Consider the following 25,570-nt stretch of genomic DNA (forward strand, 5'->3'; position numbering starts at 1 on the left):
TATCAATGACGAAGTTGAAGAGGAAAGGTGAAAGAGGACAGCCCTGTCGGACACCACTGGATGTGGTGAACTCAGGAGAGAGCTTCCCGTAGACCTTTACACGGCTGCGGGAGTTGGCGTATAGCACCTTAATGATGGTCAAGAATTTATGGGGGACACATTTGCTCCACAGACACTGCCATAATGCATGGCGTTCCACAGAATCAAAGGCAGCTTTCAGATCAAGAAACACAACCAAAGCAACAAACTCAACCGTCCGATGCGCCTGATCACAAAGAAACCAGTGGATTAGTATTCAAACGACTTGATAGTAATGACCGCACGATGGCTTAACTTGCGCCCGAGACCATAGATTGCAGTCATGTTACACCCATCGAGGAACAACAAAACTATTCGAATATTATACCCGAGTAATCGTTGCTGGCAACTAGTGCTCATGATCAACTGGATGGTGGGGTGACGTCCGTTTGCCCAAATTGAATTACCAGACTCGGTATCGGTTAATGTACCCTCCTAAAGAACAGCATTGCCCAAGTGATTGTAAGAAATGATCCCTTTCTGGGACCTGGTCGCGTTCACTCGTTTGATACGACTGCCGGTGACACCCTTTGACGAATGGGTGGTCGTCCGATCCTTTGAGGAGCTTCGATGGGCGAGTCAAGAGATCTGCTGTGAGACGTTCGTTCAAGAGCTGAACAACTGTACTGGTTATACGAAGCATAAAATTCAAGTCTCGAGGATATCGATCACAAGGGGAAAACCAGTACTGTCGTGTAAACTACGCCGTTAAACGGTAGTGGCGTCCTATCGCATCCGACTGCGACTCAACGGCAGTGCTGACCGTCCCCTTGTAGCTGAACGACACGGTGAGCCAAACGGATGGTCGCTTCTCTGCTTTCCAACACAGGCTGATCCAGCTTGTACAAAGAAATATCAATTGAAAAACGCGATGCCTTCTCCACCGGCAAATGCGTTTGAGGGGTCACGCAAGGCGGATACTGAGCGGAATAGCAGTGTAACGCCATGTATTTCGTCACGGTCAGCATTCCCTGGACTCCAACAACTCACGAATATATGAACTGACTCACACCACATAGTGTCTTATTCTAGGTTCACTCATTTCAATAGATTTCGTAGGACTTACCTCGACCCAGCTGATGGTTTGCTATTTCATCGGTGACACAAGCGGAAACACTATGTTGTCCAGCACCTCAGATGGACTAAATGGATTTGGAAGTGAATTTCGTGTGGCATTTATTCTTTTGGATTGTTTTCTCCGCAAAGGTGGATGTGGTCATGCAGTACTAAATGACTGATCTGATATACAGACAAACGCGGACAGCCGCCACCATTTTGCTGCTGACCGCAATGTCTTCGGTCGCCGCAGCAAGCATCTTCCTTTCGGTGCCTTAAGAAAATAAATGCGGTTGCCAGGGATTGTCGAAGTTCTGGAAATAATTTCAATACTGCTCACCAGTGTCTCACAATCAAATTATATTTTTCACCCGTGTACCATGTTCATTATGTGTAATCAAGACATGCCAAGACTCTATAGCCATGCGCCGTTTCTCATTAAATTTAGGTGCATAGACCTTAAAAGTGTGCCTGATGATAATCATTGTGGGTTGCACGGCAATCGCTAACCGCCAGCGTTCGCGACCTTGCCTTGCCATATGGCCCCTTTACAGATTACCTAGGCCAGTAGGAGAAATGTCTCTCTGGTACAGTGATTTTCAGCCGAAAGGGAATTCAATTTGTGGGGTTTTAAGGGTGCATGAAGGCCGCTGATTTAGTAACCTCAATTTCTGCAATATTCGGAGAATCCATTCGGTCTTGTGCTTAGTGCATGCGGCGCGAGTGGGTGTAATGCTATTTTCTTGCTGAAGCGGGTCTTTTGAATCGTACAAAACCAAAACGGGTGTCTCAGATTAACATGCTGGAGCGGGTGCACGGGGTCAAACAGGTTAAGACCCATAGAGCTAGTATCACTAAGCGATAAATGGGGGAGAAGCATACTTGGTGATTTAGCTCAATTATTTTCGTTCTTGGTGAATTCAGTCATCCCGCAGCCTCATCAGTTAATGACGAATATGCCTTAAGTAGGAGGACATTAATCAATTGAGCCACGATTGCGTCAAACTCCCTAAAGTCACTAAACCATGGTAGCGGGCCTTTAAGTCAATGAAAGTGGGACAAAATGCGTTTAAAACGTAGTTATAATAGACTGTTGGGCGATATAAACAGACGGGATAGTTTGACTGATTGGCAAACCGTGACACACACCTAGTCAGCGAGTCAGAGGCCAACAGGGAGGAAACACCTGAACACAACGGAGATAAGAATAAGGGAAAATGGACAAAAGCGAATACGAGTGCGAGGTACAACGTCAACAGGGGTTGGGACGATTGAGTGGCTCACATGTGTGAAAATGACACTCGATCAATGAGGGAAAACATGGATTTAGCATGCAAAGGAAACCAAAGAAAAAATTTGATTAGAAGTCTTCATCATCGGGATCGTCATCCAAACCATCGTTATCCGACTCATCATCGTCGTCGTCACTGTCGTCGACCATGACGCGTTTGTGCGATCGTGCCTTCCGTGGAGGCAACAGGCTTTCAATTCCAGAAGCATTAATCCGAAGCGACTCAACAGTGCCAGTGGAATTGGAAGACTCACCCATGGTACCGGAACGCCCTCCAGCGGAGGAGACAACATGTCTAGAGATACCCGGGGTAGAAACAGTACTACCACGGTTGTATTGAATTTTACGTGGGGCACGGCGGGGCTTGCTACTGAACGAACTGCGACTGGCACTGTCATCTGAAAAATCAGTGAAAGCGAGCACCAAAAGTTAACCCCAGAATGATGCAAAAAATTAGGGAGCCGAGCAGAGTAGCACTAATGTTTATCATAAGTACTAAAACTTACTCCAAAGTACACATCGAAATGCGCTTTCGGCAAGAGGCAGCAAAATCGTGCCTGGAGCAAGAACTCCACCGCAGATTACTTCAACCGAAATTTGAATCATTGGAGATCCTATGTGCGCGAAAGCTGTGAACAAACTTAACTTCATATCAAACTGACAATCATTTTTATACATGTAAGCTCATTAGGTTAGTATTAGCCGTCGCAGGTTGCCATCAGCCAGGTCACCTTATTTGCTGCTTACAGAATGGCATATACGCGAGAAAGGCTGCTGCTGACACCTGTAATCACTTCCAACCCGACTTTTGTCCAATTTATGTCTTTTGTAACACAACTAACAACTGCCACCTAGTGTCCGTTTCTCAGAACTCGTTCAACTGTTCTCCTCAGCCACTTGGCACCAAATCAGCAAAAATTTGCTGCAATCCGGAAGCTCCAATACAAGGCCCAAGTACAGTAATACAGCTTAGGGTGCCATCACTATCCATAATTTTGTCTACGAACCTCAGGCAGTTGTGTCGGTAAAGCTCTCTTTGCTGCAATCCGGAAGCTCGAATACAAGGCCCAAGTATAGTAATACACCTTAGGGTGCCATCACTATCCATACTTTTGCCTACAAACCTCAGGCAGTTGTGTCGGTAAAGCTCTCGGCACCCCAGCTGAAGATTCCTCAGTTGATTGGATCCCTGTAAACAATGGTCTTTTTGCCATTCGTTTATTGGCTTCAACCAGAAGCCGAATTAGCCGAAATACTATTCATTCTGTTTACGAAGCAACATATGAACTATGTGAACCAATCAACTGTAGCTCTCCTTCAACAAAAGATAAAGTTTATGGGGAGCCAGATACTACTTGGAGTCCGCCTGCAGGTGTTTGTAAGATCATCAGAGATTTACTGCGCGAAAGAATCCAGGCCTAGATTAAATATTTTCAGCGGTAGTTTAAATGAATGTTTCTGCTTTTTATTCGATCCACTGTACTTGAGTCGCGGTCGTGAGTTGGGATCCCTCTGTTCCTGAAGAACTAATATGTTTTTCTGCCCTGAAATGCCATCCGGTCGGAGCCGGATGAGCTCCTACCAGGGTTACTCAATCTAACGACCAACTATCTATCGAACACAATTGTACGTATACCAGACCGATCACATGATATGGGCAGATCACATCATTGAAATGCGGACAGATCCGCTTGTCTCCCTCCGAATAGGTGATGGCACCCTCTTTCTATCCGCTTCTCTTCTCACGTTCTCCTGTAGTTTTTGTTTGCTGATGTTGCCTATCTCTTTCCATGACTATGCTCTTCGAAAATAAACAACAGTATCGATGAGCTGATTAGAAACTTATGGTAACAGTTTGTTCAGGTTTCTAAGTTACGTAAAGGGTCCTACGAACAAGACATGTTGCGGATAATTCTGACCAAAAAGAGGGCTCATTATCGACGTCCGAACTGAGAATAATGGAGCTATTGTGTCTAAGGATGGAAAGAAAATGTCTACATGATCTGAATCTTAAAACAGCACAAACTGTGGATTCAAAGACGGTGATAGGACTATAAACGTTCTGCAGGCTTACCGTCCTCAATTGGACCATCCATTGTATCGTCTTCGTCATCTAAGTCGTCAAGCCCACCAAGGCTATCCTCATTGATGGAAACATCTGCGGTGTTGAATGATACCGCAGGATTGCCAGAATTGCCTGTACGTAACACGAATCGTGTCGCACCGGGCCCGCCACTATGTGACAAAAGTTTGGAGTTATCACTTTGTTCGTCTTCTTCGTCATCCTGGTCATCCTCGTCCTCGTCTTCATCTTCCATCACTGAATGTCGGTGGTGATGCGAGGATGGATAGCTCTGTTGATGCGAGCGCGAATGAAGTTGCACTTCACTCTGTTGGCGTGATTCTAATTCCTCCAGCCGTTCACGAGCGTTCGTCCAAACGGACTGAAGCACAACTGAATCTTCAAAAATCTAAGTAGAACGGAAAATAACGAATAGATAGTGTCGCCGGTCTACAAATGGACAGGATCTGCAACAGCTTGTATCAACATGGTTTGGTTTAGTCACAACGGTTCACCGGCTAACCGCAAAATCTCAATTCCTCTGGAGACTCTTTATCAATTGACTGAAAGCTTATCCACAAATAAATGAGATAAGACAGACTAGGACACGCGCACGAACGGATATTTGGTCCGTCGCATTAGCCAAGCTAGGGAAACAGACCAGTGCTCCAAAACGGAGGGATCCGCAGATTGACAGTGTGCAATAAATAACGGTGTTTCAAGATGACTGTGCTGTGGTGGAAAGCCCATACCCTTGGAAGTTGTTATGCAGTATTTTCTATGTTGTCAAGGGGGTTGTTTTCTTGCTCAGTGTGGATAGCCTTAATGGAACCCGGAAGTGTCCCCTCACACAAGGTATTGCAATGGGAAAGTAGTCAAACATTTGGTTGAACTCCTCCTGTGGGATTACTTTGACGTGATCATTGGCTCCGAGAGAGCAAGCTGCATTGGATTTAGTGAGAACCGGCCTGTGGCGTTTGTATTCTTAACACATCGACAAAGTTGACATGGGTGACATCAGCCTATCCACTTTGTAGCACATTTGATTCAAAATTCATGAACCGCACTCACTGATTTGACTAGGATAAGCCCTACTCAAACTGCAACAGGGGAGAAGCCCCACTGATAAGGTCTACTTTGAAACTCACCAGGCTTCCATCCATATTGTACGTTTGTGCGTTCTTGCACAAAAGCATCACATCGGCCTCCAGCTCATCAACTGAGCGGTACTTCCCATCGCGGACACGCTGTTTTATGCGGTGGAAATCCATTGGTTTTTTAATGACCTCGTAGTAGTCAGGTAGTTCTTTTCGTGTGGGCAGTTTCATAAAAGGTTCGCTCAAAATACGTTGGTCCCTGGAGATAAAACATCAGATGTTGTGAAGGTCAAACAGCTCAGAGTGAAATGAGGGCAAGTCAGATTTATTCACGATAGAGTTTATTCGTGGCCACAGATGACATAAAAAAGGAAGTTAGTAAATCTGTCAGTAATCTACGTACTTATCTTTATACTCGATAATTATATCCAAAAGGCGACGAAGCTTTTTGATTAGTTTCGGAGAGACGGCAGAGGAATTTCTTGAGGTGCCGGTTCTCGGTCCAGAACTATGTGGTGGCCTTCCGCGACGTCGTTTCGGAGTCGACGGAGCTGCCATGATCGTGCTGCCGGCCTCAGAGCTAGCGTCGTCCAAAAAGCTAGAATCCTGTGGAAAATAAAAATAGGATCTCATGAACGAATTGTGGTAACAACCGTGTGAAGAATAAAAAACTACCCGCTAAAAATACTCCATTTATACAAGAGGACGGGAGTGGACTAAGGTCATACGATATCTGGGACTGACGCCTTCCACTTCTCACCACTCAACTCCGAAAACCTTACTTGTTACAACAGAGGATCATTTAATTGGCAGAATGAGTGACCGAAGATCTGACAGATCTACTAGAGAAATGAAGTCTCAGGTGCAGCTTTTGTATACAAGCATCTATCAGCTTACATCCCGTCAATTTTGCATTACAGATCAGGATTACGTTCCATCTCAATTGCCCGCATTATAAGGTTATCTAGATCCACTCGGTGATAAACAGAGATGGCTGGTGGGTCGAGAACATATTCACCTACTTTACCATTTGTGTCTGAGGCGAAAGTCACCCATGCGTCAAGGACATTAACATCTACTACCAAATTTCTCCCTATGTCGCTCCAACGGTCCCTTGTATATAGACCTTCGAATAATGACCGGTGTTTTCGTCTTGCGATGGTTTGTCCGCGATTTACTGTTGAAAATAAATCCAACAAGCGGCTCTCTCTCTCTAAACCGATATGCCAGCAGCCTGTGTGTTGGTACAACTTTTTTTACCTGAGTATCAAAGACCGATCAACGTCAACACCACAATCCAGTTCGCATTATTCGTCAACATATTACCGATAAAACCGAGACTTACAGGTATGTCCGTAACGAGAGAGGGAATACTTTAAACATACCTTTTTTCGAATACCCACAATTCTGCTCTTGATATTTTCTCATACTGCTTGCTTCATGTAATTTGCTTGCATCAGCCTAAGGGACCTCTACTGCAATCTGTTTCCTCGTATATTAAGTTAGCTGTTTATCAGTTGCGTCTGCAGGTATATTCAGAGTTTTGTTCAGACTGAAGATCTTCGGTGTGATTAGTATCAACAACTGCCGACAATTTATGAACCAGGGTGCCACCATGTTACAGCAGGCCTAATCGAACCTACATCAATTCAGATGATATCACCAGCATAACCGAGATGTTTACCTCATAAAGGGTGTAAATTTGGAAGGGACACCTTTGATCTCCAGACACTGCCAAATTTGCTGACGATCCACAGAATCGAAAGCAGCTTCCAAAACAATAAAAACGAGCAACGTGGGATGTCTGAAGTAGTGACGTTGTTCAAGAATTAGTCTCAAGTTAAACATATGGTCGATGCATCCTCGATCAGGGCGAAACCCAGCTTGATTCTCACGAATCTGTCTCTCCCGATAATCTAGCAACCTGCGCAGAATAATGCCAGAGCACCTTAGATGCGACGGATATCAGGCTCATCCCTTATTTTTTGGTGCCCTTTTTAAAAACCGAAGTGACGATCGGGGATCCCCATTCGGCTGGTATTATGTTTTCGTTCCTAATCTTCTGACGTTTGGTTCTCAGACTGTTCACTAGGAACTCACCACCATCAAACCATCGGAGTCAGGTGTCTTGTAGCACTTCAGGATTGATATTTCAGGTTAGATTTTGGTTGCTGATGGTGGGTTGGTGTCGATGTTCCATTCAGGTTTGTTGGGTTCTTCCATCGGTTGTGCTGAAGAAGGCCAACTGAACTGTTTTCGAAGTACTCAGCTCCCAGATCAAAACAACGATTGGGAGAGGGAATTGTCGTTCCGTCTTTTTCGAATGGTGTTTCACCGACACCCGCCTCCTTTTGGCCGATCGATCAAATCAGTTTTCGGGTGTTCTTTTAGTTTTCGGCCTGGCCATATGGTTGATCTAAATATGTACTCAAGGAACACCAGCGGTATAAACCGCTGCTTCTGGCGTAATTCTCACCATGTGCTTAATGTGTAGCCCTCACCATCTGTCCCATGTTGTGTACTGATTATTCTTATGGGTATGCATCTCCGTTGGGGTAACATAAACGAACAGCTATCAGAAACACCATATTTGCCTTGAGCGTCTCGAACACCTTCACGTTAAGAATGACGCAATACACTAGTTTGACAATGGGCAAATTACTACGGTCTGCACCAAAAAGCCGCTACTATAAGTGCGACAAGCCATTAGAAACACCTTGGACAGATGATCGGTAAAGTCATGCGTTCAAAAAGTGAAACGGTGTTTAGCAGTCATGGCTGGAATACCTCTTTCGGGACTGACAAATATCGTCTGATTCGAAACTCGTCCAGTCATGAATTATGGCACACTTCAATCCCTACAGTGTATGAAAGACAGACTCATCCGCATAAAACCTTCTTGATGGAGTGAAGTAGGGTGTATGTATTACTGTATCACTATACTGAAAGACCATAGAACCCAAATGAATTTGAAGTGTATAAATCGAATTAAAACATCTACATTAGAACATAAACACTGCCCAAGCCATTCACTTGTTGTAAGGTCGATTTTTTACTTGGTATGCTGATAAAGACAAATATTCAACGGATCCATCAAATTGCACGTGATGGTCAAGCATGTTCTGCAAGTGCTTGGAGGTTACGTGCGTCTGTAACAAGACGGCAGGAGGAGGCCCCTTGAGTGACTAGAACGTCCCAGATTCACAGAGTTAAGCCGGTGGAAGGTCGTCACTTGTGGAATCACAAGCGTAAGAAGACAGTATTCACTAATGATGAAAGGTGCGATTGGACGATGCAAATGGCTTGATTTGCTACGGGAACGATATGCAGAACGGTGAGCAAATTTACAATGACCGACATTACACTGGAGGGTCCTACATGGTCTCGGGTTCCAATTTCACTATAGATAAACATGTAATTAGACCAGAAGGAAAACCCACAGAAAACAGGATACACGAAACTTCAACCTATCAACGCCCCGATATGTAAGGCCTTAATGACTAGATGCTTGTCAGACTACTCTGTACACAGAAGCGATCATAAATCCAGTAGACAGGAAATATGGAGAACGAAAATTCTACATAAAGCTAAAAAGGCCCTTTGATCTGTGAATGGACTGAGCACAGGATTTGCGGTCACAAAAAGGAATTTGAGGAGGGAACTTCCGCAAAGCCTAGGTATATGTGTGCGAATAGGTACATTTGAAAGATAGTCTTCAGGTTGTTTTCGGCAGTTTCTTGAATTTTTTTAAACCCTTTAAACAAGATGTTTCTGTTGACAGCTCAAAACTCTCGGGCACATTTTTCGCGACGTACTGACCTAACTGAGTGCAGCTTCAAGGGTGAAGATGTGTAGCGCGCAGTAGTGGATGACGACGTTAGCATACTGAATTTTGTGGCTTTTCGTAGTAGGGTGTCTGAGAAAGTTACAGATGGGATGTTTATACATTACGTGAAAAAGGTCAATGTATGTACGTGAGACCTTCAATCTGTTTCAGTCTCATTGGTGGGGACAGATTCTTTACAGCTGTCGGGTCGTGTCTCCCCAAAAATGTTATCTGGGTGAATGTGCCGTTTAGGTATTACGGTTAAATGTCATAAGACTAGCTAAATTGCTAGATACCCACGAGACCAACGATATAGATTATTACCCCCCCCCCAACGCTTGACACTAGGTGTAGTAACTTTATTGCACAGACACAAAAAGACCGCCCTTCATTAGATATTCTGGTCCAAAGATCGATTCGTTCTGCTAGGAACACTGTACCGGTGAGATGATTTGAAATAAACAAAATGGAAAATAGACTAAAGCCTACGTCTATCCTCTTCCGTTTCTTTCGTGCAGCCCGACGCTGTCGTTGACGCTCCTCAGCCTCTTCCAGACTTCCCTCGTCAATCGCCTTGAGGAACTGTCGTTCTGTTAGTGCGTCGGAGTAGTCCACTTCTTTGCGCTGACGCTTCAGTCCAAACACACCATCTTCCATTAATAGACTCCTTTCCAGCTACAGATTGAAGTAATGACAGAATTATGAGGCCATAAATAAGAAAACCATCATGTAATACATAATGTAATAAAAATGACAGACCGATTCGAAGGCCGCGAAAAGGCGACCAGAATAAGATTGCGACCGGAATATGTAGTAATTAATTTGAGTAATTTCAGTAATTAATTTGAGTAGCGGTTTTGCCGAGTTAGACAGATTCGAATATCTATATACATAATGCACGCCGATGGCGAAGTAATACTTTAGCAACGTCACGGTACGTCATACTGATTTTGATAATCATGTTGGTTCAGTCATGCACCACAAAAGATTCACCAAGACGGTGCCCATAAAATGTCAGAATGGTGAGCAAGACTGCGGGAAACCGGAAACCACAAACGACCAGGGTTATCAGTGATACGACTTTTTCTACCCCTGAGTTTGCGACATTCGCATCGTGTCAACAAGTCTTCATGATCAGACCCGATTCGCAGTGGGAAACCACCAATGTGGTCATTCATTTTTATTGTGCCCTCAGTGTATCTGCATTATCCACCCCGCATGACTACGCGAAAAAAAACAAGACTACGCAGTAGCAAATACACACTAATTTCCACTTTTAACAGGAAAAACAGTTATCCCATAAAAACGCAGTTGTAAGAGTGAAAGCGCAGGCATCTCTGTTGGCAAAATACACTCATTTGTAATCCACTTTGACGCCAATGGGAGACTCAGCTGAATCTCTCGTTTATGAATTCCGAATTCGAAATTGATCGTGGCTTCTACAAGAACAACTTCTGTTTCGCAAGCTGTACATAGGTACATAGCTTATTACTGAACACCTAAAACACCACCGTGTGATTTCATGAGCGGAGCCGTGTAAGCGGAAAGAATAGAACGAAGCCACTGAAAATCATGGGTTTCTTCGGACACCCAGTACTTATTCAGCCTGCTTTAGTGGCATTGAGTTATTCAATGGAAACGTTGCAAGCGAAACACACCTCTGCTTCATCCCGAATAATCCAGTTGGGCAATTCCGCATACTCCATCAGGCGAGGCTCTCTCTTAGTCTGCTGACTCTCAGCAAACTGCCTTTCCACATCCATACGTTGATAAATTTCGAATTCTTCTTCGGTGCGAGCTAACATCTGATTGATAGTCTCATCATCTGGTGCCTCGTCTTCCTCCTCATCAGCTTCCTCATCTTGCTCGAGTAGTGCCTGCAAAAACTGTCTTCTTTCGGTGCCAGTTGACTTCTGGTCGAACATGCCGGCTTGAATTACCTTCTGATCAACATCTAACTTGAAGCGGGCGGCGGCAAGTATTTTCTCTTCCACAGAATTGATTGAGATCAAGCGAAGGACACGAACCTAGAGGTGGAAATAGTTTAGAGTAACAGAAGCGCTTAGGCTGGAGAAGTTAGGGAATAATAGGAGGGTGAGTTGCTCACAGGTCAAATTCGACTGATTCAGATGCAATACAATCATTGTATGAGTACACTTACAAGGATTCGAATGGGGCTATCTTGGTTATGGTCACGAGCCGACAATCACTGATTTCAGTAACTAGTTTGCGATATCTAATAAGAACATGCCAAATTGATCGGAAAACCCATTTTGTGTTGTTAGATTGATCAGTATTAATGACCATGTAAAAAAGATAGCCATATGGGGCAGAAAGCAAATGAAGAATGAAACAGTGCATGTCTAAATCCTAGCAATTTAGCTGGGCTAAGAGAACACCAAAGATAGTCATTCGGAAAGGAAAAGATATCCGGAAACAACAGACTAACTTCATTCTGCTGGCCAATGCGATGTGCGCGATCTTGAGCTTGGAGATCTTGGTGGGGGTTCCAGTCAGAGTCGAAGATGATGACCGTATCGGCTGCCTGCAGATTAAGACCTAAACCTCCAGCACGTGTCGAAAGAAGGAAGATGAATATATCTTCTGTGGTGTCGTTAAATTTGACGAGTAGTTCACCACGGTCCTCAGCACGAGTGGTGCCATCCAGTCGAAGATAGCGGAAATTCCGGTAGTCAAAGTAGTCCTTCAAAAGTAGAGGGTTAAAACTGGCTAAATGGGAGTCAATAATTTATTGTCAATCGTGGAGCTACATGGACTGATGAGAAACTTCACCTAAGTAGCCTCTCTCCGACTGCCTACAAATGGTGTTTAGTCGGAAGGCCGTTTCAATAGGTTAAAGAACAACTGTCGAGCGAACAGTCACTAAAAAGGACCTTATTATCCAATAATAATCCGGAAAAATTCATTCCTCCAAATCGTAAACCGGCTACTCAGTCCAATGTGATCGCTACGGGGGAAAAAGATAGTCCTGCAACCACAGTTCACAAGCCTCACCTATGGAGATGTTCAAATGCAGCTGGTTTTTACAACACGAGAAATGTTGCGTCAAACTACTTCCCGGAGTCCAATGGTTCATTTTGCGTCACAAGTGATCTAAAACTTCACTTGAGCTTGCTATGATACCTATAGCCACAGAGCTGCCGACGTTCTTGGCACAGGATCGCAAGACACGTGGAGTTATTCTCTTACACGCTAACTGAGAAGGTACTGAGGTGAGGCTTGAAAGCGGATTCTTCAGCCGAATGCACCGCTAAAGGCCACATCGTGGTTCATTTAGGACGGCACTGAATATTTTTTCTCGACTTTGTAAACAGTATGGTGACGAGAAAAGGACTCGACACACCACAACTTAGTTCCTCCAGGCATTGGAGCACACCAAGACAATACCATGAGTGGTCAAGTCAAATTGAAAGTTATCAGGTGCAGACCACGTTTTAAGGCAGTCTGTTACGATTTCATCGCGATGCTATAAACCCAATTTCGGATACGCCAAACTGCCCTGGTGCAACTAACTGCTAACAATCTTTGTGAATTTTTAGTGACCAAAATGAAGTCCTGTCCCTGTTAGCTGATAACCGAAATCGCTGGGCGGATTAAACTGCAATAGGTATCAAGAAACTGACATTGTTCTCGGATGATGAAGTCGGATTTTTTCTACCGTTCATAATAGTATTCAAAATGTACCAACTAGCTGCATCAAACCGGACATGTAAAGGAAGTCAGGCTCACCTTGAAAACACCGGACACACGGACAGATTGTCGACTATATTCAAATCCATGGCTCTACTCACCTGAGTTATTCGCCTACTTTCCCATCAAACTACACTTCCTGGCTTGGTGTTCGTACAAACTCTAGACATAACCGTGTAACATGACCTCAACGCTCCACCAAACCTACTCCGTAGTATCATCACTTTTCATTCCCATTCTGCATCCGTTTTCGTTCGCTACGCCTGTTTATACAACCATGAATCGCAAACGTGAAACAACCCGAAAACAGCTACGCTCCCGCTATAACATTTTCCGTTTTCAAGAGCCAAATGAATTTCTTTAAGAAGAACCATAACCACATATTTGTCTTCCTGTAAGGTGATTAAGTAGTGAAACACGGATGTCTGACAGCAGCTGTTCACAGTTGGTTCCAAAATGATAGATCACGAAAGTGTACGTCCTTTATATGCGTCTACACTAAACAAACAGGGAGGATTTACTGCAATCAATGACGCAATACATGCGTTGACTACCCACCAAGCACATAAACGCCATCATGAAATGCGATTGTTAAGGGATCTAGTCGATCAACCTGAAATCTCTTCGGCAACAAAAACGTGCCAAAATTGTAATCATGTTAGACAAGTGTAAGCTCATCACTAGCAATTACGAAAGCGAGAACTTAATTTTATTTGGAAGAAGCGGTCGGAAATAGAAATGAATTTATTCTCTTAAAAAAGGGCACTAATTTCGACTACAAACCCAAAGAGCTGCTTACTTTTAACAAAGCTAGCTACATGACAGACAGCTCATATTGTTACAGGAGAAAGAACCATATCCAGCTCACAGTCACAGTATTTCCTACCTCACTACTCCGGGTTCGTGATTGCAGAGTTCCATTCTGCAAGTGTAAGCTCATCACTAGCAATTGCGAAAGCGAGAACTTAATTTTATTTGGAAGAAGCGGTCGGAAATAGAAATGAATTTATTCTCTTAAAAAAGGGCACTAATTTCGACTACAAACCTAAAGAGCTGCTTACTTTTAACAAAGCTGGCTACATGACAGACAGCTCACATTGTTACAGGAGAAAGAACCATATCCAGCTCACAGTCACAGTATTTTCTACCTCACTACTCCGGGTTCGTGACTGCAGAGTACCATTCTGCTACCTAGCAATTCAGCGCGGCAACTAATGTGAGCGGTATTCCAGTGGCGCATCATTGCGCCTCGTTATACGAGCTGCTGTGGATTTCCCGCTACCACACACAATATGACAAAACTGCGCGACAAAAATAGGAACGAGACATATGCATACTGACCTGCATAATAGTCATCAGACTTGTCATCTGACAAAAGATTAGCACTCGATGTCCACAGGCTTTGAGTTTAGGTAGGATACGATCCAACAGCTCAAACTTGCCAGAAGATCGATACAACATCTTCCCTTCAACCTGAGTAGGCAAGGGCATTCCCGGTGGAGGATTACCCCCGTGGTTACTGATGAAGCTTTGTTCGGCGATCGCGAGCTCAATGTGCGTGAACATGAAGGGATGATTGCATATTTTTCGTAATTGCATGATTGTGTTCATTAGCGTCCGGCAGCCACCTTTCCCCTATAGAAGCAATATGACGCAAGATTGAGGTTTGGTTTGGGAACGAACGTCAAAAACACTTCGAAAAAACCAAGAACGCTAAGTAACAGGAGAACATAATTCTTACTCCCGGCATCTGATGAGATGAAATATACGAACAATAAGCATAATGTTGGGGAAGAACATATCAATTTGGGGCTCTACGATGCTTTTAATAAGAGTAGTGTCCTTAACAAGCAACTCAGTTCTGGATCGCCCCTTTATTGTTTGCAGAGCAGTACTGATTGTTGAGGGTAAATCTTGAGAAATCAAACTCAGGTTGCCTGTTTGAAGTGAATTTTCTCAGGTTGAGTAAATAACTTTAGTGCCTTTAACAACGTTTGATGAGTACTTAAATCTTGACATCAAACGACCTCAGACTTTTCCCCAATCAGTTGAGTTGCTGAAATCTTTTCCTCAATGGATCGAAATTTCGTCAAGTTGACCACATAAATAACGTGAAGACAAGGAATGTAATTTTCACTACCCAAAGCAAAGTGACTACACACGTCCAGCCACTAGGTAGTACCAGTCCTTGAATGCATATAATACAGGCACTAGGATAGGAGTGTTCCTCCATCAGATTGAAGCGAAGATACGAGGTCACCTTCGGATTTCACACCCAATCTACGGATGGTCTGAGCCCAACATCCCCCAATTTTTAACGCACGTGTTGAGGCTCCGACTGGGGAATACACTTATGGACAACTGAGGAGAAGCTTATATTTTGAAGATAAACCCAGACGCAAGGTTTCTGACAGCCAATCCCTCCATTCCCAAACGTCAGCAATACAGGAACCAAGTGACGGATTGAATCCTATCCTAGATCAACAATGTAAAATGTATCGCGCAGAGATATTTCGTCAAACTAGACCGTTACTTCTTCGATATTATGTATATTTTTATATCACAAAAGGCATATTGGCGAAAGTTCGACAGGTCATGCTACGTGTGTGAGAAAGCTTAGAAACGCAGAGCACTGCCTCAAGTAGAGTTACCTGAAGTCTCACTAGTGACGAGTGCATTAGAGTGGAACAGATCAATGGGGGATAAAATTGGAAAACCAATACAAACCAAAGCGTAATATGGAATGCGATATGACAAAACAAGATGCAGATGAGTTAGCTAGTGGGTGATGCACATCAAGCAGATTAGACACACTCGGGGGACAAATAGGGTATTGTGAGATCCAACTGACAAGTTGCATGAAAGAGTCTGAAAGATGGATGGCTATTTCAAGGACACTGCCGTATAGGGACATAAAAAAAAACTAAGATATGTTGGAAAGTTAGTGTTGTTCATGAGATATTTCTTATTACTTACTGAGAAGTGTTTTGCTCGTCTGCGTCAGTACTCACAAAGGTGTTGCTGCATACATATCGGTTGTGTATTGTGAGATGGGACTACTGTATACTATTCTGCCATGAATATTCAGAGCTGCGAGCAACCTCCATCAATTGACAGTACAGCTACACAGGCCACCTAGAACAGTCACTATTGCTTCAGTGGAGAGCAGCTGGAAACTCCTGTATCTATCAAGTGCTGAAGCAGCTGTCGAACACCTTAGCCACCAGAACGTTTAAGATATTCGATAAGCAGCAGTAAGCAAATACTCCACGTGAATCTGGGTAAGAATCACTGTCCATATGCAACGAAAATTCCGTAATTTCAAGGAACTGAGGTATCTCGTTCCTGGAGACTGCTACTGTTAAGTGAGATGACAGAGGTTCAGCTAAATGAATTAGCCACTGTTCGTTGGTGTTGCTGGTAATGACACCAAAGGTTATTGTTTAACGTAGGGTTCGAGACTTATGATTGGTAAAAACGTACAAAATGTACTACGTCTCTACACCCGAAACATCCGTATACTACGCTGGTAACGAATAACGATTTTTTGTCAGTTTCATGAGAGGAACTATTTACTTAAACGTCGAATATATGAGGTTAGTTACGGTACTCTTTTTCCAAAAAATGTTCCACGTGGGGCGAACGTTTGATGGTTCAACAAGCCCACCAGAGTGGGGGACGAGATGCTCATGCACGAAGTCCGCCATTTCTACGGAAGAGCAACGCGGACCATGTGATATGAACATGTGCAGCAGCTATTCCTAGTTGTCAGGATCCGAAGTTGTCACATATGTAGCATAATTGTCCTTAGACAGAAGATAGTGGGAGAAAATCTATCAGTCCAAGAAAAACCTTCACACGATCATGGCGTAGGGATCTCCTGAGAGGCTATCTTAATGTACTAGGTAGGTACATTCACCAAACGGTAGAAGGCTCTTGTAAGAATGAGTTCACTCGCACCGTTATCAAAATCGCCAAAATGGAAAACAACAACCAACACCTATAAGTATACACTTGCCTTCTTATCCTTCTCCGATCCATCGGTCAGGATGACGCCTTTGGACTGCATATGCGAGTACAGAACTCGTTGAAGTGCAGACATGTCGCACTTGATCACGTATTCAACCTTCTCAGGCAGCTGCGATTCCACCTCACGTTTCAAGCGTCGGAGCAAGAACGGCCGGAGCACTTTATGTAGACGACGAATGATCAGTAAAGTTTCTTCTTGATTCAACTCCACCTAAGAGAGAATGGAAGCATCAGATGAAATACACGGAAATATATCCCTATACATCGCTATTGAATTGGAGGAATGTGTTGCAAGAGGAACGATTAATCGTAAAACAGGCATTCCCCGTTCAACTGTTCAAAAGTAAACACTGCTGATAGGTCGCTACGGAACTCGAGAAACATCAGTGGTAACGACAGGAAATACTGACACCGAAGTTATGGGCTGAACCCGATTCATGCTCAGAGACTGCTTCTATCCAGGTTTTGGCAACACAGCAGCAGGTAAATCCTCATGTCTCTTTCGAACTATGCGGTGGATCGAAAAGATGACAAGGCCAAGTAATGATTCTTTTTGCAATGGAAAGCATAGTAGTATAACTCAGGCTCTCTGAAACCAATGATGAGTCTACAAAAGGGAACTGTTGGATAGAAGTGAGGGACTCGAGAGAGACTGATTGTTGCTAAGTAATAGGGGTTGGCTGAAAGATGGGGATTTTGGAGAAATCAGCGATAACCAATATGGGATTAATTCCCGTACGACACTTGCCTACGATGGCTGCACCAAAAATAATGCAAAAGTTGACGTGTTTTTTTTCGTTAAAGTGCACACGTTACCTAAATCTTGCTAATCAATTCCAAGCAGAAACAGCAGGCCGTCAATGCATTTTTGGCGAGCGAACGATACAGACTGTCTGTCCGACATCCACAGACTATCGTAAGTTCACGCAAACGATCCTACTGACAAGAGGATCATGCACAGATGGACAACGTTTGGAAAAGGTTTTTGTGACTCGTAACCCGGAGGTTGGTCCTTGCTTGCTGTTTCGCCCAATATGGTACATCAAGAAGCATGGTAGTTTGGGACAGCTTTCAGCAAAAATAAAGACTCCTAAAGTTGTATTTGCAGTGGCCCCAGAACTTTCCACAAGGCGAAGTTATAACTTCGTAATGGAGAGGGAATCGCCGGGCTAGAAATGCTTGATTCTGATTGGTCCGTATTTTGGCAATAATAGCCTACGTACGACTCGTAGCCGATTCGCAACGCATGCGCCCAATTGATAAAATGTTCGGTTATTTCAAGCGAATCGCCCCAGGCAAAGGTGAAGCCAGTATCGAAGAGAAACCACGCAGTGGGAGGCCGCCAAGTGCGACCAGACACAAAGTGTCAGAAAGTGAGCGAATTGATCCACACGGATAAGTCACGAGTCACCATCCGTGACCTTGCTACACAACTGGAACGCTGAACAGAAGCTGGTGGAAAGCCCAGGATGCTGAGAAGTGGATGCCTCGGTAGCTAACGCTCGACTTAAAGAGGGAGCAGTAGAAGTTTGATTTGATTTGGTGAAAGAGTTTGAAGCCAACAAAGACAGGTTTTTCCGATCTGGTGACAAACGATGAAAGGTGTGTATGCCCTTGTGGCCTGAAAACGAAGAAACAAACCATGAAATGATGTTATACCTCTGCTGCAAGTCCCAAGAATTTCGGAAGGTGTGGTAGCCGACAACGGTGACATTCTCCTAAATTTTCTGGGATATGACTGTATCATGACCCAATAGCCGTATCCCGAGATACTTCAGACGCCTACAAAAACCATGGAGACAAAGAGACCGAACGAGAATCGGAGAAGGACTGACATTCTCCACATACTCACCGCTCATACCTTTGATAACAAATCAGGGGACTGGTAAATTAGACTGGCCGGTGGTCCCCAACCCACCGTACAGTAAAGATCTGACGCCTTCCGGTCTCTACCTCTTCGGTTCAGTGCAATACAACGTTCGGACGTAACAGCTTGATGAAACTGATGAGATGAGAGTGGTTGTAAAGAAGTGGGCACAACAGTGCACAGCTGATACAAACGCATTGTCTGTGATGAAGACTATACTAAATAACACGTTTTATGTGGAAAAATTGTTCTACAAAGATGCAGAATTTCAACGAAGTATGTCACTTAATAAAAAGGCTAAGCCAGCGTAAGAATTTCCTTTGTAACGACCCTCATAGAGACGACTATACACATATGCATCGTTCAACGAGTACGACAGGGCGAAATCACCTTAGAGACCTCAACAAGAACCCTTAACAGAACCAGCGAATCACAGCCAATATCATGAATACAACCTCTGGTCTTTTGACTTGGGAGGCCTCTTAGCCTGCTAGGAATGTTATCGCTGGGGTAAGAAAGGATACGCCAAACTGATAATACCAAAACTAGACCCTTTAGTGCGTCTAACCGTGGAACGACAGAAAAGCGAGGCTATTTTCACTCGACACCCTTGCTGGACAAATGTTCTGCAAGGGAGTGAGCAAATTATTGCAGGGAAGCTTGAAAACAAAATTCTCCGAAATATGATTTCTCGATCAAAAAATGAAGGATCAACGATTTTAATGGCATTCATGGTAACTTCTATTCAAATGACTCGACCGGCCACTTGGAAGAGAAGGCAGCTCAAAATGGCCGGATAACACTCGATCCCTGATCTACCTTCTTTTTGTTTCCCTCTACATTTTCTTTAAATTGCGGTTCTATGAAAATGTGGTACCAGTGTCACCGCTAATCTTGTTATTAATGATGGTCATGAAGAAGCCTGACGAAACGAGTCTAACACCAAAATCATTCACTACCGTGCTTGTCCGTCCTTCCCTCAAAAAAGTTGTACTTTCTTCCCCCCAGTCAAACTCTTCTCTTATCTGCTGCTGTCTGCTACATCTATCCCATGGACTCTATTTACATTTTTTAACTCCTCACGAACTTTAACCCTTTGTTTGTCGAACCAGTTTGGTCGGCCATTCTTTACGCGGGCTTTTTGACCTATTTGCGTTACCACGTGTTGTACCCAGGTGTGCGTTGCAAACTAAGATCGATTTGCTATCTTCTCCGGGCTTTCTTTGGACTTGCACCACTTCGTGCAACAGTTTAGACGGAAACCCCCATAATTTGAGGTTTGTACCCCTTTTATTATGTATTTTATACATGTAGTACCGCATCTTTTGATAAATCTCAAGAATCCACAATTTCTGGCTTGTGATTTTGCGCGTCACTCAAGTGGGCTTTCCTGAATACATCGAAATATTCTACAGTCGATGACATCGAAATTTTACAGTTTTACTTGGATGAGTGCAGGGGTTGATCACCTGTGTTGGACCTGTCGTGTTAAGTCGGGTAGGCCGCATCAACCATTCTGAATGTATAGGACTGAGGGAGTCTTGGTCGACCATCTTTGCGCGCGCTTTTCGACCATTTGTGTTAGCACGTGTTATGCGTAGGCGTGTGTCGATAATTTAGATCGATTTGTTATCTTCTCTGGGCCTTCTTTGGACTTGCACTACTTCGTGCAACGATTTAGACGGAAGCCCCCATAATCTGAGATCTGTACCCCTTTTATTATGTATTTTATACATGTAGTACCGCATCTTTTGATAAATCTCAAGAATCCACAATTTCTGGCTTGTGATTTTGCGCGTCACTCAAGTGGGCTCTCCTGAATACGTCGAAGTATTCTACAAAAGTCAACACAAGAAACGCCACCCGTTACTTTGAAAAAAGTACCTGATGGGTATGCATATAAAAATTAGCAAAATCATCACTACATTGGCTGTTTACCTTTTCACCCGTCGCTGCAAACGGTGCATTGAACCACTGTTCAAAGGTATTGACGCTCTCGAATATGGTTGGCAGTAGGAAATTCAACAGAGCCCACAATTCCGGTAGCTTATTCTGGAGCGGTGTTCCGGTTAGTAGTAACCGATACGGTGCCGTGTAATAGGTGTTCAGCACTTGGGTCAGTTTACAATGATGATTCTTCATGCGATGTCCTTCGTCAATAATCATGTACTTCCACTTAATCTATAAAAAGGCAGGGAGAACAGGCATGAGAGAGTAGCTGTACAGAGAATCACTGAACAATCACGGATGAAGCGCATATGGCGAAAAACTCTTTGTAAACGAATAAGACGATAAATAGAGCATCAGTTCCGCTCTGAGTCCGATGTGTTAGGAAACCATAATACCCCACATTTCATTTTCGAAGAATGTTTTCATAAAAACACCAAAAACACAATGTTTGGTCGACTTTACGCATGCTCGGCGTACGTAATGAATCCTTTGAGGGCGGGGAGAAACGTAGAATTTAGTTGGGTGTTATTTCTCTGAAAACCACAGCCTTTCCCTTGCCTAGAGACCATATGAAAATCGCTCACGGGAACTTTATAGCAATCACCATCAATCTAACTAGATTCACAGGTTTATTGATAAGGAGCATGTAGAAAGGAAAATATCCGTCCAATAAGACAAAATCTTGTGTTCCAAAGTTCGTGTGTTGGAGGTACCACAAGGATTAGGTCCAAAAAAGCGCATCATGTGACAAGCTTGGTACCCTGAAACCCGTCTCCAAGGTAAAAACAATGCGCTATCAACAGAATCAGTTTAGGGAAACAGTAACGGGCAACTAGCCACATCCGATTCTTCATAAACTGCGGTACTGCGAAACATTGGGAGTATGGAAACACAAACAGCCAGAGTAACTTTGTGGCCTGCTGAAGAGGTACTAGGAGGTTTTGGACAATCATTTTGAATGAGCCATGTGAAGGCTTGAGTGGTCTACGGTATATTTACCCTCAACGATGTGTGGAAAATATGTGAAACTCGGTTTTTGTGGGACGATTCGCTATCCTCCCCGAAATATATGAACAAACGAATGGCGGGGACACTTACCTTAGACAAGGCGGCTTTATCTTTGATAATATATTCATAGGTTGTCAGCAGCACGTTAATCTTTGAGGCTTTGAGTTGGACTTGCAATAGTCGACGAGCTTGGGGAGAGCCTTTGTACAGAATTTTTTTCACGCTCGGAGCCCATCGGTCAAATTCCATCGCCCAGTTTGACATGACGCTAAGCACAAGGGAAAGGAAACAGAATGTAACTAAAAAAGCTCATTAGGTGAAAGCAGAGAAGGGCTATGTGTTGAATATTGCAGCACACAACTTTAACCGACAAAATCTTATCTATCGGCACTTTACATTCATCCAATTAGTTGGTATCCTGAAACTGGTTAATGTTCGCGAAATACACTCATCTGTACCCGGATTTGGTTTTAACAGGAGATCCGAACGATTTCCAGCTAAGTCTCTAGTTTAGGATATTCTGCAACTGAAAGTGTTGCGCAAAGGTCGCCATATGTTTAAGTTGGGACGATATTCAAGAAGTCTTCAGCAACCTTCCCAATTCTGAAGGACATAGAGAGTACTTTTTGATTCACATCCTTCAACAAACCGAGAACGGATACTAAAATTTGTCACCATAGCTTAATGGGCTTGGTCTTCACCACAGGTTACATGAGTAGTGACTCTACTGGCCATGCTGGTAAAGTGATGCAGTTCGCACGTAAGAAAGCCATCTAGTGTAAAGCCATGTTTACGTACTGAGGGGAAATGATCTGTTTGTTACCTACTGATCAAGCACGGAAGATGAGTTTACTTGACAACGCGGGCGGCCGTTGCCCACGTGGATGGTCACATTGAGGTGAGAAAAATTAGTGGATAAAAAAATGGTGGCGGCTAAATTATCACGTTAGTGGCGTTCCTGCTGAGCATAAAAAACGATGNCTTGTTCTAGGGAACATCATCGAGCATCGAGGGGACTGAAGTTTCACAATGGACCGGCACAAACTACCGCCTTCGAAGCATGTTGTCCCTTCACCATGACCTAGGTAAACACAAAGTGGCAACTGAGAACTATGCATTCTCGTAAGAAGTCTAGGAACGAGGCACTAAAATAAGCTGATCAAACCATATTACAAGACTCTAGAAACATTTAGAAACGAGAGAGCAAAAACAAATGGCAAATTTCCATACGAATTGCTCGGAACTTTCAAACTACCGTGGAGATTGGATAGCTAGATGATCCCTACCTTAGGTAAGGTGGTTCATGTACCGGAAACCGTGAAAGCCGTTAAGGTCAGCATCCAACCTAAGATATTAATTCTATTGACAATAATCTTTTAAGAAAAACCTAATTTCAACTAAAATCCGATCAAGGTTGTTAGGAGGAAAAGTAGCACTAGACGAATGATCCGGGCACTGAGAGTCTCACAAAAGGATAGTGGAAATTATCTCTCCCAATAGCACGGACCAGAGATTTTTACAATTACGTAGTACTAAATGGGTGACGTTTAAAAATACAGCTAACTCGCCCTATCAACAAGGCCATACACCGTACAGTAATTTGGCACAAGGCGTTTCAGTCATTTTAGTACCGATCTGCATCTTAATTGTGGAAGCTACGGACAAGTTGATATGAGGTGCGTTTGAGAAACATGAAAAAACTCACGATAGGGGTACAATAATTAAGAAGGGTCCGTTGACACGTTTCTTCTCCATGAGATGTGTGATCAATGCGATGGTTTGAATAGTCTTTCCCAGACCCATTTCATCGGCCAAAATCCCGTTCAGGTTGTTATTGTACAATGAGACCAGCCATTCCAAGCCACGCAGCTGATATTCTTTCAGACGGCCATGCACTAAAATCGAAGCTTGCTCCTTGACCTCCTCCCTAACCGCGTGTGCCAGAGTATAGTAAGATTGAGGCACATTAGCCCCCGATTCTCCACGCTTGTTGTACTCATCATCTTCGGTGCCCACATGAACCATTGTACTGTCGTCATCGTCGTCATCTTCTTCTGAACGGCGTTTGCGTTTCAGATCCTCTTCAGTTTCTAGCAAGTCTTGTATTGTGCTACCGTCTACATCAGTCGGTGTCACCTATAGAGAGAAGAGTTAGATAATAAAGCAGTTCGTAGTGATGAAGATAGAGGTGAAAAGCCGTTTGGAACGGGAAAATCAGAGTGCCGTATAATTTGGTCGTCTGTACTCGCACTGTTAGGGAGTCTGGCAAGTTGACCATATTCTCCAAACCGACATAATGTGGTGGGAGTGTGGGAGTCTACAAATTTTGTGTATCCATCTACGAAAATGCATTCATTTGGATTGGAATGGTGACAGTGTGTGTCAGAGAATCCAAGTAAAACAAATATCTACCAACAGGTATCCTCGCAAAGACCATTTCACCCCTGGGTGCCAACAATTTTGCCCTCATCCCAGAAATTGGACATCACTCCAGAGACCTTTCTTGAGGCCGGCAATAACGTAAGTAGTGTCTACTATACATGAACATAGAAAATAAGCCTTATGCGACAGAAATTCTACCAACAGCTTCAAGGGCAATTTGCGATTTTCTAGTTTTAATTCCGTTCCCAAATAGCTGTACCGAATATGTACTCTGGAGTGGTGCTCAGTTATCGGTAGATTCAGCGTACACTGCCGGGTCTGTTCCTAGACAACTAATGTATTTGTATCATGCGAGATGGTTCAAGTGGTCGGAGAGCGAATTTACTGACCGGAAGGTCCGTGGTTCGAAGCCGACCTCTGTCCCTCGACTTCTCCTGTCTAGGCTCGGGCAACCTGGCAGTATCTCAGCCCTCGTGCTTACTTCGGGTGGCATGACAGCTAGGCATCTGAGGGCTGTTACAGTTGAACGATTTTTTATTCATTCTACTCTGCTGCCGTAGCTAATAAATCACAAGAGTAAGAAATGTGCTTCATCACGGTGCAACAAATTCGTTTACAATCATGCAACTACCGTTCTCACTGCGTTTCACTGTGTTTGTATCGACGGCGTAGCTAATGTGCTTGAGAGAATTAGCAACTGCAAGCACAGTTCCCTGCTTAACTAATATACAGAATGAGGCTTTTTCTGAAAACGTGCAATAATCTAACATAAAGGGACCCTCTTCCCCACATAACAGCACAAGAAGTTCGTATATGTGATCGTAAAAGCCAAAAACCCGCAAATCCATTAGCTTAAATAATAAACCCAGACCAGTCTCGGCAAAGATGATTCTCTGTAGAAGAAAATAGAGCATGATCAATTCGGAACATTTCATCCTGGAATTTGGCTTGATAGCAGTTGTTGCACTTTGAAGAGAAAAACACCGGTTAGGAGCTCCTCTAATTTTCTATTGGTTTTGTAATTATCAAATCACCGATGCTTGATCACTAAACATTCCCGCATCTGTGTCACAGTGTAATAGCGTACAGTGCTTGGAAATGGATGGTGTGAAAATAAAATAATTTCTTGAAAATCGCTGCACTAATCCTAGATTGGTAACATTCATGCGATGGAAAATCAACAGTTGTTTTGGGAGCACAACCGAACCGAACA

General features: G+C 43.6%; 1 protein-coding gene across 1 annotated transcript in view; it reads right to left on the bottom strand.

Moving 5' to 3' along the window:
• Positions 1-2,222: 2,222 nt before the first annotated feature.
• Positions 2,223-25,570, bottom strand: part of T265_00276 (hypothetical protein) — a gene marked incomplete at both ends in the record, with an annotated part of 25,476 nt that continues 2,128 nt past the window's right edge. The window contains 12 exons of the mRNA XM_009163984.1: positions 2,223-2,823; positions 4,500-4,896; positions 5,636-5,843; positions 5,988-6,190; positions 9,900-10,085; positions 11,069-11,437; positions 11,860-12,114; positions 14,463-14,756; positions 17,134-17,361; positions 20,956-21,198; positions 22,066-22,243; positions 23,681-24,111. Coding sequence (XP_009162248.1) covers positions 2,495-2,823; positions 4,500-4,896; positions 5,636-5,843; positions 5,988-6,190; positions 9,900-10,085; positions 11,069-11,437; positions 11,860-12,114; positions 14,463-14,756; positions 17,134-17,361; positions 20,956-21,198; positions 22,066-22,243; positions 23,681-24,111 — 3,321 coding nt within the window. The remainder of the gene's footprint in view (positions 2,824-4,499; positions 4,897-5,635; positions 5,844-5,987; positions 6,191-9,899; positions 10,086-11,068; positions 11,438-11,859; positions 12,115-14,462; positions 14,757-17,133; positions 17,362-20,955; positions 21,199-22,065; positions 22,244-23,680; positions 24,112-25,570) is intronic.

Source organism: Opisthorchis viverrini, assembly GCF_000715545.1.
Source record: "Opisthorchis viverrini unplaced genomic scaffold opera_v5_2, whole genome shotgun sequence".
Classification (NCBI taxonomy): Eukaryota; Metazoa; Platyhelminthes; class Trematoda; order Opisthorchiida; family Opisthorchiidae; genus Opisthorchis; species Opisthorchis viverrini.